At 51.9% G+C, this 16,364-nt stretch overlaps 3 protein-coding genes across 4 annotated transcripts; all 3 read left to right on the top strand.

The window, feature by feature from the left end:
- The first annotated feature begins 1,408 nt into the window (after positions 1–1,408).
- On the top strand, positions 1,409–2,958 carry Retn (resistin). The gene is made up of 3 exons (XM_048342118.1): positions 1,409–1,532; positions 2,197–2,274; positions 2,822–2,958. Exons 1-3 carry the CDS (start codon positions 1,409–1,411, stop codon positions 2,956–2,958), a joined length of 339 nt encoding a protein of 112 aa, XP_048198075.1.
- Positions 1,939–15,009, top strand: Trappc5 (trafficking protein particle complex subunit 5). 2 transcript variants are annotated; one of them, XM_048342117.1, is made up of 2 exons: positions 1,939–1,971; positions 14,393–15,009. In XM_048342117.1, the coding sequence occupies exon 2, from the start codon at positions 14,401–14,403 to the stop codon at positions 14,965–14,967; it is 567 nt and encodes a 188-aa protein (XP_048198074.1). In that variant the 5' UTR covers positions 1,939–1,971; positions 14,393–14,400; the 3' UTR covers positions 14,968–15,009. The 2 variants fall into 2 exon arrangements, with proteins under 2 accessions (XP_048198074.1, XP_048198073.1); XM_048342116.1 differs by lacking the exon at positions 1,939–1,971 and adding an exon at positions 12,857–12,925.
- Positions 2,987–10,769, top strand: Mcemp1 (mast cell expressed membrane protein 1). The gene is made up of 7 exons (XM_048340650.1): positions 2,987–3,086; positions 6,029–6,193; positions 7,068–7,148; positions 8,075–8,212; positions 8,385–8,435; positions 8,530–8,676; positions 10,574–10,769. Exons 1-7 carry the CDS (start codon positions 2,987–2,989, stop codon positions 10,588–10,590), a joined length of 699 nt encoding a protein of 232 aa, XP_048196607.1. The 3' UTR covers positions 10,591–10,769.
- Positions 15,010–16,364: the final 1,355 nt, after the last annotated feature.

Below are 16,364 nucleotides of genomic sequence, written 5' to 3'. Positions count from 1 at the left end.
TGTGTGTGTGACTCCATTACACTGACAAGGCAGCCAATCAGAAGCCTAAGGTTCTTGGGAAGATGGAAATCACATTTCCAGTGACTCGAAAAAAATTCTCTTTGTTCAAATGAGGCTTCAAGGACAGACACACATATACTAAAAATCAGAAGAAATGAGATGATAACACTTCTATTCAGAAAGAAAAGCAATCTTTGCCCAGAAAAACTCCTTTTATAGCTCGTCTTTCTGTCTCAGTCTCTTGTATCTGTCTCTCTTTTTGTGTATTTCTCTAAATCTACCTCTCAGTGCCTGTCTCTCTTATTTATTTATCTATCTATTTATTTATTCATTCACTCATTCATTTACTAGTCCTGGAGCATGAGGTTTGAACTCAGTGTCTGGGCACTGTCCCTGGGCTTTTCTATTTAAGACTGATGCTCTACCATTTGAACCATAGCTCCACTTCCTAGTTTTTGCTGTACTTAGAGATAAGAGTGTCAGGGGATTTCCTCTCCAGGCTGGCTTTGAAACTTGATCCTCAGATCTCAGCCTCCTGTGTGGCTGTAACCACAGGAACCTGGCTGCCATCCTACACTGGGCCTAAACATGATGGGCAAGGCTCACAGAGCACCAGTTGTTTCAGTAGGGGGTCTTACCCTTGCTCCTGATCTCACCCCTCTGTGGACATGGGGACACCCCTGGAAGAGGAGGCTGTGGCAGGGAGACGACAATGTGTCCCCTTTCGGGGCCTCTCCAATCTCCTCCCTGGACTTCCTGTTGGCCCCAGAAGTGGGAAGGAAGGTGGGGTGAGAGGGCCAAGGGACTTATTAGCCAAGACAGGAAGGTCCCTGCCCTGGGGCCTCAAAGACACAGATGTGGCACAAGAATTGGAGTCCTAGGTGTTGGCTGTGGTGGGGTGGTGCTGTGACGGCTGATAGTCTGTCTGCTCCAGTTCCACCTGGCTTCCTGTAACTCATGTTTCCCTACCTGGTCTGACCACCTGGTGTGACCACAAATGCCAATGACCACTCTCACAAAACAGTTTCCACTCCCATGTGTTTGCAGGCCTGCTTCCTTATAATCACCCTCCCAGCCTTAATGACAGCTGCTATGCTCCCTCCTAGTGAAGGCAGCCTGTCAGTCCATCTGACATTGAACTTTTCTTCCCCTCTTGCCCCTGCATGGTGTGTTTTATCTGGCCAGGACATAGAACACTAGGTTTGATTTGTGTCCTTCCAAGTCCGACCGGGTAAGTAATCTTCCCTTTATAGTCCCATTTTAAGGGGCCAGGGACCCACCTGGGCTTCTGTCTGCCTTTTCCACAGGAGACCCAGGATTGCAGGTCCCAGAGTTCTGGTGCAGCAAGCAAAAATCCTCCCATGCTTGTAAGGACCTGGGTCTCTTGGTTCCTTCCTACAGCAACAGGATGAAGGCTCTGTCTCTCCTCCTCTTCCTTCTCTCTGTCATAGGTCTGTTGGTGTTCAGCAACTCTCTGTGCCCAGTGGAAGAAGCCATCAATCAGAAGATGAAGAATGAAGTCACATCTCTAAGTGAGGACCCCCTGTCCCCTCCCCCCCCCCATCCAGAGAACTAGAGGCCTGTGGTCTCAGACACAGATGTGACCCAGCCCAGCCCCAATTCTAAGCAAATGTCAACTGTAAAGCCACCACGGCCACAACTTCTGCCCATGGCCAGCTCCCAACCATGCCTAGCCCTGCCTTGCACCACAGCTCCAAACTCAACCCCAGCTCCCACGCTCACCCCAAACTTTGTCTTACTCAGAAATATCCAACTTCAGACAAAATGGAACCCATGGCCTGGTGCTGTCCCTCAGTTTTTTCATTCCAGGCTGGTGCTCTATCACTTGAGCCACAGCTCTACTGGTAGCCTTTTGCTGGTTAGTGGGAAATAAAGAGTCTCACAGATTTTCCTGCCCAGGCTGGCCTTGATCTCCTCAGATCTCAGCCTCCTGAGTAGCTAGGATTACAAGCATGAGCCATGGGCACTTGGCTGTGTGGCAAGGTCTCATTCAATAGCTCAGGCCAGTCTTGAATTTTCAATCCTCCTGTCTCCGTCTCCCCAGGGCTGTGATTCCAGGCAAGTGTTGCCATCCTAGCGCTGGGGAACTTTTTGATTGAATTTGGAAGAGCTCCCAGTATGAGGACTGAGGCCGGGCAGCTGGTCTAAAAACCTTTCCTATTGTCCCCCTTGCAGCTTTAGAGGCACTCAAGGACATTGAACTGGATTGTAAGACCATCACATCCAGGGGGACCCTGGCTTCCTGTCCTGCAGGTGAGTACAAAAGTCTGTCATGCAGCCTCTCCACTCTGTCCCAAGATCCTGTTTGTAGCTCTGCACTGGCGCATGCCTCTAATCCTAGCTATTCAAGAGGTTGTGGTCTGAGTATCGTGGTTTGAAGCTAGGCTGGCCAGGAAAGTCTGAGACTCTTATCTCCAATAAACTACTCGGAAAAAGAAAAGCTGGGAATGGCCCCGTGGCTCAAGTGGTAGGGCGCTAGCCTTGAACACAAAGAGACTTTGGGACAGTGCCCAAGCCCAGAGTTTAAGCCCCAGGAACAAAGGGAAAAAAATCTTGTATCTCCTTCCTCCCACTTCCTGCCTCTGGAGCCCCAGCTTGCTGCTTGCTGCAGGAAGTCCCCAGTTCCTAGCATCCATTTCTTCATGATACTGCAGTCCCCAAATGCACCCCCTCCAACCTCCTCACCCCATTCTGCTCTTATTCTTGGGATGGAGCCTCCAGCCACCTTGAGTCTTTCCACATCCCTGTTTGGAGTCCCAGTTTGGTGGGCTCAGCTCCCCTTCTCCTCCCATCCCTGCAGGTCACTCTGTCACCGGGTGCGCAGGTGGCTACGGCTGCGGCTCATGGGATGTGCGCAACGAGAACATGTGCCACTGTCAGTGCGAGGGCATGGACTGGACCACTGCCCGCTGCTGCCGCCTGGGACATAAAGCTTGAGATTGTTTGAGGGGAAAGGAGTGCTGGGATGTGGGTGAGCTTGGAGGCTAGAAATAAACCAAATGATGATGATGATGGTGGTGGTGGTGATTATAAGAGTGAGGGTGATGATGAGGGCGAGGAGCCAGGTGCCTGTGTCCCAGCTACTTAGGAGGCTGAGATCTGAGGACCATAGTTCAAAGCCAGGTGGAGCCAGTAAAGTCCATGAGACTCTTATTTCCAATGAATCCTCGAAAAGCTGCCATTGAGCTGCTGCTCAGTTGGTACAGCACTAGCCTTGGGCAAAAATACTCAAGGACAGGGGCTGGGGATATAGCCTAGAGGTAGAGTGTTTGCCTTGTACACATGAAGCCCTGGGTTTGATTCCTCAGCACCACATATATAGAAAAAAGACAGACTGGCCCTATGGCTCAAGTGGTAGAGTGCTAGGCTTGAGCAAAAAGAAGCCAGGGATAGTGCTCAAGCCCTGAGTTCAAGCCCAGGACTGGCAAGAAAAAAAATACTCAAGGACAGAGCCCAGGCCCTGAGTTCAGGCCCCACAACTGACAGACAGACAGACAGACAGACAGACAGACAGACAGACACACACACACACACACACACACACAAATGATGATGGTGATGGAGATAGTGAGGATGATGATGATACAGATAATGAGGAGGAAGAGGATGGTGCCTGTACAGACTCTTTACTGGGATGAAGAATGAAGGGGAGGGGATATTGATTAAAGAGCTGAACATGCAGGTTCTGGGTCTCTGCCCCAGAATGTCAGCAGGGGAGGGTGAGGAGTTCTAGACTCTTCTGCCCCATGCCCTCTCCTCCCATGACATCTCCCAACTCTTTCTTTGAGCATGGAGCCTCAGTTTCTTCTGAGGAGCCCCCTTTCTGCCCAGGCTCATGGCTGCCTTCAGGAGAATGTGCACACCCCTCTCCCCTGGGTCTCATGTCACCCAAGAAGCTGGCATGTCTTCTCACATATCACAGTGAGGCTACACTGAGCTTTATCTCCAGCCTTGTGGGCCTCCACTTTAATAGTATTTTCTCAAAAGAGGTTCAGAGACTTGAACACATACTTTCAAGCAAGAACTATGCCCTATGGAACCCCTGCCCCCACCCCTGTCAATCAGAGCGAGCCAGCTTCTAATTGGTCCATCTCCCCTGGCACTGTTCCATCTGTAAGCAATCCTATTGATTAAAGGCTGACTTCTAAAATGTGACATTAAGTCAACTGATCTCTCTTGAGGAGATAGGATTTGGCAATCTTTTGGATACAGAATGTTATTCTTATTAGATTGAGGGAGCCATTTTAACATTATTTGGAATTTAATCATGTCCTAGGGCTTGACCTCATGGCCTGGGTGCTGTCCTTTAGCCATGATCCTCAGATCTCAGCCTCCAGAGTATCTAGGAATGCAGATATGAGCCACCAGCGCACCTTATACCTTTTTCGATATGACTGGTGTGTGTGTGTGTGTGTGTGTGTGTGTGTGTGTGTGTGTGTGTGTGTGTATGTCAGAACTGGGACTTGAACTCAGAGCCTCATACTTGCTAGGCTGACACTTAATCACTGAGGCATGCCTCTAGTCCATGCTAGAAAGTTTTACATTAAACATTTATGGGGCTGAGCTGGAGCATCTAACAGCCCAAGACCAACACCCAGCATGGGAAAAGTAAGTACATTAAGTAAAAATGTGGCTCACAGATGTGTTTTGAGATGGGTGCTTTTTGGCCAGGAGTCAGTGGCTTATGCCTGTAATCCTTGATACTTAGGAAGTTGAGGTCTGAGGATTGCAGTTCAAAGCCAGTTCAGGGAAGGGAAGTCCATGAGACTCTTATCTCCAATGAACCATAAAGAGCCAGAAGTAGAGGTGTGGCTTAAGTGGCAGAGCACCAACTTTGAATGAAAAAGCTCAGAAACAGTGCCCAGGCCCTGAGTTCAAATCCCTGCACCAATACACACACTAAAACAGTGCATCTGTTGTATCCAGCATGGCATGATTAGGCTCAGATAAACACAAAAAGAAGTTTAAGACTCTGGAAGATGATTGGCCATGTGAGATATGCAAATATGCAGATGTACATTTGTGGGTGTCATGCATTCAGGAAAAATAAGTGTGTATCCACAAGCAGACTTGTGACTAAGGGGATTTGGAGTTGCATGTTGCACATGGACCTGTGTGTGTATGTTGCACACAGAGGGCACAAACAGTCATCTGCACCCATGCACAGTACATGCATCAATGCACAACACACATGTAGTACACACACTGATGCACACATGCTTGCATCTGCACATTTGCTTATGCATACATGCTCTCACTGCATAGGCCTGTGCACAAAGATGCACACACACAAGTGTAAGTGCACATGCACATGCTTATACATCTGTATGTATATATGCATTTGCTGTGGATGTGCGTGCAGGTATGCAATACATGTGTAGGCAAATATATGCATGTGTGAAACGTAGAGAAGCGATGAACTGTGGACATGCAGGTATCTCTGTCTGGGGTCCTCAGGCCACAGACAGGACCTGGTTGGACCCCAGTCTCGGCAGGGGCATGGAACCCAGTGCTCAGGCCTCCTTGCCACACATTTGTTCCTCTTCTCTTTGGGGCCTTAGAGAAGTTGATTCTTTGAGGCCAGCAAAGCTGTGGGGTAACCTTGGGGCAGAAGCAGTGGTGAACCCAAGGTCTACCTTCAAGCCTGACCACCTATACCCTTAAAATGTGAGGCTCTGAGGTGCCTCTCCACATCTCTATTGAAACAAAGGACAGAAAAGAGGATGAGCCACATTCAGGTACATTGTCTATCTGTCCTCTGTCTGTCTGTCTGTCTGTCTATCTGTGTCTCTCAGCCATACCCCCTCCACCCACAGCTTCCTGAAAAAGACCCTCTTCTAGCTCCAGGTCTAGCATCCTCTTGGCCATTCCCGAGGTACCTCCAGTCCATCTTAAGAGCTTTCTTCATCTTGAAGGTAAGCCTGTCCCCAGGATGGAGTGTTGTAACTCTCCCCCAAAAGAGGAGACAACTCTCCTTTCCACCTCCACTCTCCACCCCCACCTTTAGGTTTCCCCATCTGCTCTGGAACCTTCCAGTGGGTTGGGGACATGTGGGGGCAGACCAGCCAGCCAGGAATTGTGGAGGTTACAGAAATTTATGTGAACCAACAGAACAAGATGCAGACAGAGGCATCCAAAGACAAGACGAGGAGAAGACCAGGCCATGAGAAAGGTCAGAAGCCTCTGGGTGGCCAGGGACAGGCAGAGGAGAGGCTGGGCTGGGAGGAGATGGAGCCAATGGTGGGGGTGATAGAGCTCCTTCCTTTCAAGGTAGGATAAAGCATGTACACTGTGCATGTGAATATCACAAACCCTCATATATGCCAGTGTGTGTGTGTGTGTGTGTGTGTGTGTGTGTGTGTGCGCGCGCGCGCGTGCATGCACACATGCGCGCGCCCGCTCCTAGGGCTTGATCTCAGGGTCTTGGCTGTCCTGGAGCTTTTTCATCAAGGTTGGTGCTTTATTATTTGAGCCACAGCTCCATTTTCAGCTTTTGCTGGCTACTTGGAAACAAGAGTTTCGTGGACTTTCCTACCCAGGCTGGCCTCAAACCATTGATCCTCAGATCTCAGTCTCCTGAGTAGCTAGGATTATAGGGATGAGCCAATGGTGCCCATCCCTGATCTGCTTAATTACAGTTGATTTTCATTCATTACTTCTTTACTTTTTTCTTTCTGGTCCTGGGTTTTGAACTCTGGGTCTGGGTGCTGTCCCTGAGTTTCTTTTGCTCAAGGCTAGGACTCTAGTGCCTGAGCCATAGCACCACTTCCAGCTTTTTTTCTGAGTAGTTTATTGGAGATAAGAGCCTCATGGACTTTCCTGCCTGGGCTGGCTTTAAACCGCAATACTCAGATCTCAGCCTCATGAGTAGCTAGGATGGCAAGTGTGAGCGACTGGTGCCTGGTACTCCTTTATCTTTCACGGCTGCAAATTTGTTGTGTACATGGATGTGTTTGTGAGGGGGGGGGCAGGATTTCCAATCCCTCCCTGCCCTCCACCTCAAGCTCTGAACAGGTCTCTACATCTTCTCTCACTGTCCTTCCCAGGTGCTGATGACCCTAACTATGAGAATATAACCTTTCAAAGCTGGGGCCAGCCAAAGGATGTTCGGCTAGCACCCAAACAAGGTGAGCCTGGTGGATTGTCTGTCCATCTGCCCAGCCTTCCCCAAATTTGAGAAGGGGTCTCCAGCAGGTCAGTGCAGGGACAAGGGGCTGCCAGGGAAGTGGCAGGGAATTGGGTAAAGTGCATGACATGGAGGGTGATGATGGTGGTGGTGGTAGAGATGGAGTATCTGAGAATTTTCTGGTAGTTATACAGGCAAAAAAATTGGCTGCAGGTCTCAGTGACTGGGTTAGAATGACAAGTTGGTTGGAAAGGATGAAGTGACAGGAAGAGGCCTGGTTCACACCTGGAGTCCTAGCTCCTCAGGGGGCTGAGATTTGAGGATTATAGTTCAAAGAAAGCTGAGACAGATAAATCCCTGAAACTTTTTTTTTTTTTTTTGCCAGTCCTGGGCCCTGGACTCAGGACCTGAGCACCGTCCCTGGCTTCTTCCCGCTCAAGGCTAGCACTCTGCCACCTGAGCCATAGCGCCCCTTCTGGCCGTTTTCCATATATGTGGTACTGGGGAATCGAACCGAGAGCTTCATGTGTAGGAGGCAAGCACTCTTGCCACTAGACCATATTCCCAACCCCTCCCTGAAACTTTTATCTCCAATGAAGCACCAAAAAGACACAAGTGGAGCTGTGACTCAAGTGGGCAGAGTGCCAGCCCCCCCCCCAAAAAAAAGAAAAGCCAATGAGAGTGGCTGGATCTGAGTTCAAGTCACACACACACACACACACACACACACACACACACACACACACAGTAGCCCAGGGTGTATTAGCAGCTTGCTAATGGTGACAGTGCTGGTCTGTGGTAAACCAAGGTGGCTGGGTGTTGGATGACACCAATGCTCGCATGGCTGCTCATGGTACTGAGATGGATGAAGTTGCCGTAGCACTACACTGGACCCCAGAGATGATATGATCTGCCTTTCTGTCCCAGTCACAGCCCAGCCTATGTCATTTGGGAACACGGCGCAGGTCCCTGCCTGGCTACACAGAGCCATCATGAGCCTGTACATCTTTATGGCCCTGGTGTTCCTGTTGTGTATTGTGCTCACTGCCTTGGTCTTGGTGAAGAGTGAGTCCTTGGTTTTTTTGTTTGTTTGTTGGTGCTTTTTTGTGTGGGGAGGGGTGCCAATGTTTGTACTTGCTTATCTCCCCACTTCCTTTACTCTTCCCCCTCCCCCCATGGGAACTCTCTTGGGGCAGAGCCAGGAGCTTCCAGACTTTTCCTGCTCTCTCCTAAATAGATTCTAGGATGTCCACAGAGCTGCTAGGCTTGAAAAGGGAGTTTTGGAATGGTGAGTGGAGACCACCCAAAAGAGTCCCCAGGGGTTGTGGTGGGCATCCAGGGTGGACCATGATCACTCAGATGCCCCAACTCCACACCCTTAGTCTCAGACTCCTTGCGGAACTTCCAGGATGAGGAGAGGAGAAACTGGACCACCACCCAGCAGGCTATCAACAGTGCCAAGGGTACTATCATCTCCATGGAGAACAAAGTCTATGCCGAGGTCCAAAAGCTGAGGATGGTGCCCACAGGTGCTCTTGCACACCTGCCCTTCATGTGCGGGGGTGGGGGGAAGGGGTTGTTATTGTTGGCGGTGCTGGGGATCGAACCTGGGGCCTCACAATAGCTAGGCAGGTGTTTGACCACTTGAGCCATATCTTCTGTCCCTTTCTTTGTTGGTTATTTTTATTTTGCCAGTCCTGGGGCTTGATCTCAGAGCCTGGAAACTGTCCCTGAGCTTCTTTTGCTCAAGACTAGTACTCTACCACTTGAGCCACAGCACTACTTGGCTTTTTTTAAAATGTATGTGGTACTGAGGAATCGAACCCAGGGCTTCATGAATGCTAGGCAAGAACTCTACTGCTAAGTCACCTTCCCAGTGCTGTTTTGGTTGTTTTTGGTAGGGTTTCTCTTTGTGCTTGGGCTGTTCCAGGCTGCAGTCCTCTAGGCTGCTTCTCCTGTGGCTGGGATAATAGGCATGCACCACTGTACCCAGCCTTTAGTTGAGATGGAGTCTTGAGAACTTGTTTTTAATTCCTATTCTAGCCTGGAACCAATCTTCCTCAGACTCTGCCTCCCAAGTAGCTAGGATTATGGGCTTGAATCTCTGTATTGGGTTATTTTAAAAAATACTGGTCACTCACACCTGTAATCCTAGTTACTCAGGAGGCTCAGATCACAGTTCAAAGCCAGCCCAGGTAGGAAAGTCCATGAGACTCTTATCTCCAATTAAGCACCCAAAAGCTGTTAGTAGTAGGGCTGGGAATATGGCCTAGTGGCAAGAGTGCTTGACTTGTATACATGAAGCCCTGGGTTCAATTCCCCAGCACCACATATATAGAAAATGGCCAGAAGTGGCGCTGTGGCTCAAGTGGCAGAGTGCTAGCCTTGAGCAAAAAGAAGCCAGGGACAGTGCTCAGGCCCTGAGTCCAAGTCCCAGGACTGGCAAAAAAAAAAAAAAAAAAGCTGTTAGTAGAGCTGTGGCTGAAGTGGTAGAGCACTAGCCTTGAGCAAAAAAGCTCAGGATCAGCATCCATGCTCTGAGTCCCAGCTCCAGGAACGGCACAAAAATTTAATTATTATTACCATTATTTTGGTGTTGGCACTGGAGCTTGAACTCAAGGTCTCTCATTCTCAGTTGGCATTTTTGCTCAATGCTGTTTTTCCACCATTTGAGCCATAGCTCCACTTTGGCTATTCTTTTCCTGGCTAATTTGAGATAAGAGTCTCACAGACTTTCCTGCCTGAGCTGGATTTGAACTGAGATCTTCAGAGTAACTGGGATTACAGGTATGAGACACCAGAGCCTGGCCCAATGATTTATTTATTTAGCCAGTCCTGGGCCTTGAACTCAGGGCCTGGCCACTGTCCCTGAGTTTCTTTAGCTCAAGGTTAGCGCTCTACCACTTGAGCCACAGTGGCACATCCAGCCTTTTCTGTGTATGTGGTGCTGAGGAATCAAACCCAGGGCTTCATGCATGCTAGGCTACCACTAAGCCACATTCCCAGCCTCAGTCATTTTTATGCTCAACACCAGACTGGGTGCTGGACTTTCAGGAAACAGACATCTGTATGGCTGGGAGGAGGTGTGTGGGGAGCCATTGGGTAGAGTTGCTGGTGGGGGGAGGGTGGAAGGCAGTGTATGTTAAGCATTATTGGGAACCTCCAAATAGAGGGATCTTTGCACCCTGGGTTGGTAGCTCAGTAGGGAGGTGGCTTACAATGAAAGTAGGGGCTCTATCTGAAGCTGTCTCACTGTCTCACCATTATCAGATATAACCCAAATCAAGGAACAGATACAGAAAATCCTGGCAGCACTGGAGAAGCTGAGTAAGCCAGGCTCTGGGGGACTGGCTGGGTGGCATGGCTGGAGCCTTGGGCTTGTTCTTGGTTCTAATTGCATGATCTCACATCTCTCCCCTCACCCAGAACCTAATCCTTCATAAAGCAGAGGACACAGCGGCCACTGCATGAGATGGGCGCACCCTTGCCAGCAAAGATGAAAAATGGGGAGGGGGGGGGTCCTCCAGTTGTGCATACAGAATCATGTGTCAGGGGGGAATGAATATTGTAGTGTGTGTGTGTGTGTGTGTGTGTGTGTGTGTGTGTGTTCTAAGACTTGAACTCAAGGACTTATACTCTTCCCTAGCTTTTTGCTCAAGGCTACCACTGGACCACTGAAGCCACAGTTCCACTTTTGGCTTTTTGGTGATTCATTGGAGAAGAGTCTCATGGACTTTCCTTCCCCAGGCTGGCTTTGAACTGCAATCCTCAGATTTCAGCCTCCTGAGTTGCTGGTATGACTATATATATATATATGCAGTCCTGGGGCTTGAACTCAGGGCCTGAACACTGTCCCTGACTTCTTTTTGCTCAAGGCTAGCACTCTACCACTTGAGCCACAGCACCACTTCCAGCCTTTTCTGTTTATATGGTGCTGAGGAATAGAACCCAGGGCTTCATGCATGCTAGGCAAGCTCCCTACTGCTAAGCCACATTCCCAGCCCTCATGAGGGAATATTTTGCAGTGGGTGGGTGTTTTCTTCTGTCCCACAGCAGGTGTTTTGTGCATGCTGTTGTACTCTCCACACTTACACACACACACACACACACACACACACACGTGGTATGTAAGCAAGACTTACATGAGTACAGACATCTCCCAGGCAGTGTCTCTGAATAAAGACCCCAGCGCGTAGGTTGCTGGGTGTGTTGGTGACATGCAATCCATGTGTCCCTGTCAGGCAAGAGTGGCATCCTTATGCTGGTGTGGGGGGGGGGGCATTGTGAGAGTGCATTGCTGTAAATGTGGGCATTGTGGTGCCATACCCATGGCAGCACAGACAGGTGTGTGTCATGCTGAGTGTGCCCACTCATATCACCTTGTGTGTTTACCACACCGGCACACACAGGACCACCAACTGTTTTTGTTTTTGTTTTTTTTTTTTTTGGCCAGTCCTGGGCCTTGGACTCAGGGACCAACTGTTTCTTTTTTGGACTCATGTTTTGTGATTCATGATAAATGCAGAGGAAACAATGTGGCTTTGTGTGTGTTATTGTGATGATGGCGGGGACTTTGATACCTGGGGTCTGTAGGCGTTTTGGAGATGGAATCACGTGTGACTAAGCTCAAGTAAAGGCTCCTGTGTAGGTCTTCCTGTGTCTGTGACTGTGTTTCCCCCCCCCCCCCCCCCGCTGTGATTGAGGGCTGTGCCCCTGGATGCATGCACATGAGCACATGAGGATTCCCATGTGCATGCAGCCCCGGGTGTGTAATGTTGCCTAAGTGTACCTGGGCCCATTTATATAATACATCAATGTATACATCATATAATATAGTATAACATAATCTATAATCTATAATCTAATACAATATAATATGTCTAGTCACTGGTAGCTCACACCTATAAACCTAGCTACTCAGGAGGCTGAGATATGAGAAGTGCAGTTTGAAGCCAGCCTGGGCAGGAAAGTCTGTGAGACTCATCTCTAATCACCAAAAAGCAAAAAAAAGTGGAACTGTGGCTTAAAGTAGTAGAGTGCTAGCCTTGAGCAAAAAGGCTCAGGGAAAGCCGGGCACCTGTGGCTCCTCCTAGCTACTTAGGAGGCTAACATCTTCCTAGCTACTCGGCGGCTGAGATCTGAGTACCGCGGTTTGAAGCCAGCCCTAGCAGGAAAGTCCCTGAGACTCTTATTTCCAATGAACCACCAGAAAACCGGAAAGGAAGCTGTGGCTCAGCGCTAGAGCGCTAGACTTGAGTATAAGAAAACAGAGCCCATGCCCTCATGACGACGACCACCACCAAAAAGCTCAGGGACCGTGCCACAACTGACAACAAATAAATAAATAAGTTAATTAATTAATACAATGCAGTAATATATGTATTTATGAGCCCCAGAGTTTGGACCCACTAATGTCACTGCGCCCCTGAGCCTGCCCAGGATTAAGTCACGTGTGCCCATCGTCATCCGTGTGCTCGTCGTCATATGTGTGCCCCTGAGCCGGCCATCACACGAGCAGCTGTCCCCACCGGGCCACCGTCCTCTATCAACCAAAGCCTCCAGTTGCCCGCAGGGTTGAGCAGGTCTCAGCAGCCGGTGGGGTGGACTCGCGCGCCCTCTTGCGGCCGCTCTCCCGACTGACTATCGCCCGTGCGTCCGACCACGCCCCCGCCACAAAGACCACGCCCACAACACCCGCTCGGGTTGCGCCTGCGCGCGCACCGCTTTTTTACGGCGCCGTAAAGCAGCTGGGCCGAACCAACCCCTTGTTAATTCTCGGTGAGATTTCCCTGCGCGACCCCTTCCCGCATCCGGCCGGGTCTGTTCCCCGCGTGTCTGTGCGGCCTGAGCTGGGGTCTCGGTATCCGCGGCTACCCCAAAACGCCCCGGCTTTGTCTAACCGCCCCCCGAGGGATCTCCTCCCCGCCGCCTGGGAGGGTGCCAAGCCCACCACGTTCGCATCTGGGGCCCGGCGTCCCCCAGCTCCCCGGGGCCCCTTCCCTGCCCATGCACATCATTTTAGGGGGGCCTTTCCATATCCCCGACTCCAGGATCCTACTGATCCTTGGTGGGGGCGGGGACCCCATTCCAGCTCTTCCCCCTCCTCCTCCTCATTCTAGTGACTTCACCCGGAATTAGGCGGAGGTCGGGGGATCTCCAGCACCCCCCCCCCCCACGGCGTCTCCTTGAGACTCGCCCAAGCCTAGGGTGGGCCCCCCTCCGTCCAGTTTCCCACCATCTTCTTGGAGAATTTCGGCGTGGGGAGCCTCCCAGCACCTCCCTGGGGACCCCTCCTTCCATTCTTTCGAATCCAAGTCCATTGAGGTCACCCAGAAGCGAGCTGCCCGCGGTAGTTGGGAGCTGGCCCAAGCCTTCTGGGTCCCCTGCCCCTCCTGGCTTGGCCTGTGTACACCTCTCCTTTACCAAGCCCCCAGCCTCTGAGATCTTTGGTCCTGACCTCTCCCTCCTCTTCCCCAGTCACTCTAGCTTTCCCCCAGGTGTGTATGTGGGTGGCAAATTCTGGGGATCGGGTAATCAGTGCTGGAGATCAAAGCATGGGGGAGAAGGTCATTTGCCCCTTGAAGTTCCTTATCCTTATCTTGAACCCACTTCATGTGCTAGCTTTTTAGTGTTTCGTTGGAGCTAAGAGTCTCACGGACTTTCCTTCTCCAGGCTGGCTTTGAACCGTGACCCGCAGATCTCAGGCTCCTCAGTAGCAAGGATTACGGGTGTGAGCCACAGGAGCTTGGCCCCAAAGTTGCCTGGGTCTCCCAGGTTGGGGTGGCCCTCAGCACCCTCTTCTGGTCCCCCTTATGTCTCCCTTTTCCTAAACTCATCTAGCCAAGATTATAAACCTAACCATCCTTTTTTTGTCTTTGACTGGCTTGGCACCATGGAGACCTTGTGTGTGTGTTTGCTGGTCCTGGGTGCTGTCCCTGAGCTTTTTCAAAACTCAAGGTTAGCGCTCTAGCCACAGATCCACTGCCAGTTTCGGGGTTAATTAATTTGATATAAGAGTCTCATGGACTTTCCTGCCCAGGCTGTCTTTGAACCGCAGAACCTCAGATCTCAACCTCCTGAGTAGCAGGGATTACAGGCGTGATCTCGTTGCCTGGCTTTGGAGCGCCCCCTTTCCTTCCCCTCATCTCTTTCCACGTGGGGAGTCCTGGGGTTTTCCTTGGGGCCTTCCCCACTCCCGGTTCGCCTCTGACACCCCATTGTCTGCGCTCCGGATCTCCCCCGCAGGCCCTGGCATGGAGGCGCGCTTCACGCGCGGGAAGTCGGCGTTGCTGGAGCGTGCGCTGGCGCGGCCGCGCACGGAGGTGAGCCTGAGCGCTTTTGCGCTGCTCTTCTCGGAGCTGGTACAGCACTGCCAGAGCCGCGTGTTCTCCGTGGCCGAGCTGCAGTCCCGCCTGGCTGCGCTGGGCCGCCAGGTGGGCGCGCGCGTGCTGGACGCGCTGGTGGCCCGCGAGAAGGGCGCCCGGCGGGAGACCAAGGTGCTGGGCGCACTGCTGTTCGTCAAGGGCGCCGTGTGGAAGGCGCTGTTTGGCAAGGAGGCCGACAAGCTGGAGCAGGCCAACGACGACGCGCGCACCTTCTACATCATCGAGCGCGAGCCGCTCATCAACACCTACATCTCCGTGCCCAAGGAGAACAGCACGCTCAACTGCGCCAGCTTCACGGCGGGCATCGTGGAGGCGGTGCTCACGCACAGCGGCTTCCCCGCCAAGGTCACAGCGCACTGGCACAAGGGCACCACGCTCATGATCAAGTTTGAGGAGGCCGTCATCGCGCGGGACCGGGCTCTGGAGGGCCGCTGACCCCCACAAGAGATAAAGGATGCAGAGACCCCCTGCCCCCTCCGTGTGGCCGTGTTGTGTCGTGTATGTGGGAGTGGGGGCTGGGGGACCCCACCCCAAGCTGTGGGGGGAGGGGTGGTCCCATCCCAGCCTTTACATGAGGATAGAGGGTGGCTCACATCAGTTATCCTAGCTACTCAGGAGGCTGAGATCTGAGGACCATGGTTCAAAGCCAGCCTGGGCAGGAAAGTCTGTGAGACCCTTGTCTACAACGAATCACCAGAAAATCAGAAGTGGAGCTTTTGCTCAAAGTGGTAGAATGGTTAGCCTTGAGTGAAAAAGTTGAGGGATAGTGCTCAAACCCTGAGTTCAAGTCCCATGACCAACAGCAACAATAACAAAAAGGCTGGAGGGTGGGCCAAGGCAGGCCCGACTGGAGAAGCTGGTACTGGGCTAGCTGTTGGAGCCAAGACTGCAGGCTGGGGAAATGGGGGTTGAGTAGGGGAGAGGTGGGGCCCAGGATTGCGCTAAGATGGACCAGAGGCTGTCAGGTGGTCATTGGAACATTGGGATGGCTGGGGGTGTTGGTCCCCAGCCTCGAGCCCTGCAGCACACTCTGGGGACCATTGGCAGCAGCCTCAGTGCCACCTGGGAGCCAGGTGCACGTGCAGCATCTCAGCCTGCCAGAGAACCGATGAACCTGAGTTCTTTGGTCTCCAGGATCCACCTGGACAAACCCCAGACTCCCATTCGGTAGCATTGGAGTGTGTCCTTTGCACATTCTGGGGACCCCCTTTGAGAAGGCTGGCTGAAGGGATCCACCTCATAAAGGGGGAGTGCCCAGAACCCCTAGGGCATGTCACATAACAATGTACCAGGATGGGGAACACATTGTTGAGAGGGAACAGACCACATACCAGCCCACCTCCACCTGTGCTCCTCACTGGTGTTCCCTCCCAGAAGAAGCCCTTCCAGAGGTTCTGGGAGAATATCCTGCCCCCCCCCCCCCAAGTGGGGCTGGCATCCCTCCCACTGCTTAGGAAGATGATGGGAGATGGCATGGCTGCTCAGGACCGGCTGCTAGCTGCCAGGGGCCCAGCTACTGTTGGTGGTGGAGTCCAAGGGCAGGAAACTACCCTGGGGTGGGGATGGGGGAAGGAGATGGTGTAATGGGATCAGTTCATACCTCCCCTACTCCTCAGAAGCAGTCTGCAGCTGTTAGCTGGGCAGGCAATGGACTCCAGGACCCCTCTGGGCCCAGGTGGCAGCTTGTTTGTGGCAGAGGGGGCACAGGTGTAGGGATTGGGTGCTGGAGGTAGGAGAGGTTCAGGGGTCAGTGCAGGGAGAGGAAGCTTGGAGGCCAGGGAGGGAGGAGTTGGGGTCCCCAGAAGGTGGCTTTTTTGGAGGGGGTGGAAGGG

Source organism: Perognathus longimembris, chromosome 3 (genome assembly GCF_023159225.1).
Source record: "Perognathus longimembris pacificus isolate PPM17 chromosome 3, ASM2315922v1, whole genome shotgun sequence".
NCBI lineage: Eukaryota > Metazoa > Chordata > Mammalia > Rodentia > Heteromyidae > Perognathus > Perognathus longimembris.
Note: the sequence above shows the minus strand (reverse complement) of the source record. Positions and strands in the feature narration are given on the sequence as shown.

Bases quoted from the DNA above. Each gene is read 5' to 3' on its own strand.
- Trappc5 (XM_048342117.1), top strand. From the start codon at position 14,401: ATGGAGGCGCGCTTCACGCGCGGGAAGTCGGCGTTGCTGGAGCGTGCG.
- Retn (XM_048342118.1), top strand. From the start codon at position 1,409: ATGAAGGCTCTGTCTCTCCTCCTCTTCCTTCTCTCTGTCATAGGTCTG. The intron at 1,533-2,196 runs GTGAGGACCCCC...TCCCCCTTGCAG, and splicing joins GAATGAAGTCACATCTCTAA to CTTTAGAGGCACTCAAGGAC. The intron at 2,275-2,821 runs GTGAGTACAAAA...CCATCCCTGCAG, and splicing joins CCTGGCTTCCTGTCCTGCAG to GTCACTCTGTCACCGGGTGC.
- Mcemp1 (XM_048340650.1), top strand. From the start codon at position 2,987: ATGTGGGTGAGCTTGGAGGCTAGAAATAAACCAAATGATGATGATGAT. The intron at 3,087-6,028 runs GTGCCTGTGTCC...CCCCACCTTTAG, and splicing joins TGATGAGGGCGAGGAGCCAG to GTTTCCCCATCTGCTCTGGA. The intron at 7,149-8,074 runs GTGAGCCTGGTG...TTTCTGTCCCAG, and splicing joins TCGGCTAGCACCCAAACAAG to TCACAGCCCAGCCTATGTCA.